Source organism: Sinocyclocheilus rhinocerous, unplaced genomic scaffold (assembly GCF_001515625.1).
Source record: "Sinocyclocheilus rhinocerous isolate Xijiao unplaced genomic scaffold, SAMN03320098_v1.1 scaffold554, whole genome shotgun sequence".
NCBI classification, from domain to species: Eukaryota; Metazoa; Chordata; class Actinopteri; order Cypriniformes; family Cyprinidae; genus Sinocyclocheilus; species Sinocyclocheilus rhinocerous.
This window is the reverse complement of record NW_015627893.1, coordinates 174,753-178,452: the sequence shown is the minus strand read 5'-3', so window position 1 is coordinate 178,452 and position 3,700 is coordinate 174,753. Positions and strand designations below refer to the sequence as shown.

Sequence of the window (3,700 nt, the reverse complement as noted above, 5' to 3'; positions counted from 1 at the left end):
ACAAGCAAAATGCCGCTTCTAATGTAAAAACAGGAAAATGGGAGTGCCGTAACCAGTCAAGGCAGTGTGCATGTGATAGGATTCCTGCTGAATATGCTGCTTTAGCAAATCGTGCTACTGTTCAACGTATCTTAAAGTAGATCTTCACTTAATAGCATGAAGAGCAAATATTGACAAAAATTGCACTGTACATTGAGATCGATTTAAACTCTCTTCGATACAGACACACTCTGTGCGTGTTATTGTTTTCATGTTTAAGATACGAGCAAGAATGCAAATTTATATTGAATATCCAAACAATGGCAAATGTGACAATTTTTACAACAGTTCAACAAAAAAAGGTAATATTAAGTGAACATTTTACATTTTAAATGTAGCCTACATTTTAAAAAGAATATTGTCATGTTTGTTCTATTTTGCAACAAAATAATAGTTTCAACGAAATCCGTATCACCTGGTGGCAATGGACGGAACATAAAATATGTTGATTTAATTCTGGAACCTCCAGAGACAGCACGTGTCCCGAGCGAGATCTAATTCATGGACCAAAAGCGAATGTAAACTTTATTGAGATCGGGACATATCAACTAGTAATTTCCAGTAACGGTCGGTAGAAAGTTCAGCAATGAATGGTATGCGATTTATGACAGAATATAGTCCCACAACTGATCGTTTATTTTTTCATCACCTGTCTACTATCTAAACTGTCACTCCACACAAAGATTCTCTCAGCAGTCTAAACTTGCAGTATGAATGGCTGAGGTGAAAACTTAAAAATGCTAGTTCAGAAGTTATTTCAGTTAATAATTCAAAGCAATAAAACATTTATTTGGCACAACAGAGTATCAAGTATAATGTTCCACTATTGAGTGCTGCAAAATACCTTACTGAGGAGTCCAAACCTCAAATCTCTAAAACATATCACATTGGATTAATCTAAATCGCTAATCTCTAAAACAGCACATTGAATTAATCTAAATTTTCTGTAATCCAGAATATTCTTATTTATCTATTTTACCTACAAATTACCAGAATGACTGACAAACACCATGGTTACTGAAAATGTACCGTCTTTCTAACGTTTGGCACTTGTTTTATGTTGCAGTGAAAGAGTAAGGTTGATGGAAAAAATACACAGTCCAGGTTGTACAATGTGACCTCATAGTTTTCTTCTTTTTGCAGTAATTCAGATTATTTTAGGAGCCTGTTATGCAGGCTTGAGTACCATAGAATGACTGGACCAAAGGGATGTTTCTTTTTTTGTTTGTTCAAAGTGCTATTATGTGTTCTGTATTAGAAAATATATCCAAATGGACAATGTAATAAACTATTTGGGATAAGGCCATGCTTGTGCATCATTGTTTTTTAGACAAAGAAATACATTGGCTCATTATAAGGTCGTCAAGGTTTTGGACATTTTGTGCATATTAATATACATTAATTGTGCGTTAAATGGCATTTCACAGCAGAAACATTAGTGAAGACTGCAACATAGTCTTTATGAACTAGGCCTTCTGCCTAAGTCATCTGCTATTTTGGTATTGCTTTCTTTTGCTAAGTGCAAGCCTCTGTGTTCACACTGACAGATATTAAATCACTGAAGTTTCGTTTCTGAGCTGTTGGTGTTTAATAGGCCATACCTATTCTGCCTCTGTATCCAACTAAAAACGACAAATCGCTGTGCTTCCATTGATAGTTGCTGCATCTTTTAGCTCTGCTAATCTTTGTCACTTTTCAACAGCAAGTCTGTTGCTCGTGACACCACCTCTTAAAGGCAGTGTAAGTGATTTCTGGTAGCCAATGTTTATATTTGAAATCACCAAAACAAACACGCCCCTACCCCAAAAGGGTCTTGCCCCTATTTTGATAGCTCCGCCCCACATATACGTACGCAACCCAGGCAACGATTAGTTCTGTGAAACAAAGCAAAACCAATGTTACACGTGTCTAAATCGGACGTGAGCGGCGCGGCGCAACAAATCCCCGACAGAAAACTGCTGCCGGGTTCTATTTATGATGTGCTGACACACATTTCAAATGGTTTTCAACGGTCGTTTGATCGCGTCCGGTGTAGGCAGACTTTAGCTGTTGTAGACACTGTGTTACTCACCTATTGAGAAGAAACAAAGCAACCTCGGCGTCCGATCGTAGGCCTCCGCTCCTTGAGTTCTCTCCAGCACTGGAAAGCTGATCCAATATTTTACACGGGTCCTACTTCTTGCCTTATCTTTCCGCAGACGTTTTCCTCTTTTGTTTTTTTATCCGCCATCTCTATCTTTCTGTCGCTCGGCTCGGCTAATGTCCGTCCCATGCACTGAAAGCTCTCTCCTCCACATCACGAGTAGACACGCCCCTTATTGCTGATTGGCTACAAGTTTGTTTTGCTATTCGGCCCGAATCAGTTTTCTAAAGTGTTTTTGAAAAATCACATACCCTGCCTTTAAGAATAAGCGTGCACAAATTAGTGAGATTTCGTGAATTTAATTTGTCGTTAATGGAACCGCTTTAGCCCCGATTGATTTGTTAGGTTATTTCACGACAGGTTTTGGACTTTAACCCCAGTTTTTCCTCGGGTATCCGTGGTGTTGTGATGCGTCATATTCACAAAGCAGCGGTGATGAGAGCACGCGCTTGAGTAACAGTTTAGAGAGGAGAAATCAATCTACATATAAAATATTGGTCACAGATTATTGGTCACTTTCTAAATAATAAAAGTATAGCGCATCCACTAGTAATTATATATAAATAAATCTGTTTTTACCGATGCAAATATGTTAGAAACGATGCATTGCGATATAAATGACAACTTGTAGCCGATGCACACTTTTTAAACCGATGCATCGCATCGTTAACGTTTTATGCCAATGCACCGAGCGAATCAGGGAATCTTCCCATCCCTAATATATATATATATATATATATACGTCTTTTGTAATGTCACATCATAACGAAAAAGGTAGGCTACTTACAGCGACAATTAGAGGAGTGAAGAAAACCCAGCACAGTTTCCACCATAGACAAGGCTTGTATCCAATCATTTCCTGGATGTTATCATAAAACTTGTTCACACCTGGAATTAGATGAAATTTGAAAGGGATAGCATTAATTCACTGCAACTAAGTTGCAACAATAGGATTGACAGATTCATCTATCAATACATGCATTCATTCATCTGAAGCAGTACTGAGGATTAAAGGATGCTCTCCAAATCAATCCTAAGTGAATCTAGTCATCGTTTATACAAATGCATATGTGACCCTGGACCACAAAAGCAGTCTTAAGTCGCTGGGGTATATTTGTAGCAATAGCCAAAAATATATTGTATGGGTCAAAATGATTGATTTTTCTTTTATGCCAAAAATCATTAGGATAGTAAGTAAACATCATGTTCCATGAAGATATTTTGTAAATTTCCTACCGTAAATATATTAAAACGTTATTTTTGATTAGTAATATGCATTGCTAAGAACTTCATTTGGACAACTTTAAAGGTGATTTTCTCAATATTTTGATTTTTTTGCACCCTCAGATTCCAGATATTCAAATAGTTGTATCTCGACCAAATATTGTCCTATCCTAACAAACCATACATCAATGGAAAGTGTATGTATTCATGGATGGATGGATGTGAAATATTATGTATGAATCTAAATTTCGAAAAATTGACCCTTATGACTGGTTTGAGGTCCAGGGGTCACAT

At 37.2% G+C, this 3,700-nt stretch overlaps 1 protein-coding gene across 1 annotated transcript in view; it reads right to left on the bottom strand.

The window, feature by feature from the left end:
- LOC107736946 (sodium- and chloride-dependent GABA transporter 1-like) overlaps positions 1-3,700 on the bottom strand; it is a 25,746-nt gene that overhangs the window by 15,814 nt on the left and 6,232 nt on the right. The window contains exon 13 of the mRNA XM_016548328.1: positions 2,970-3,070. Within this exon, the coding sequence (XP_016403814.1) occupies positions 2,970-3,070 (101 nt within the window). The remainder of the gene's footprint in view (positions 1-2,969; positions 3,071-3,700) is intronic.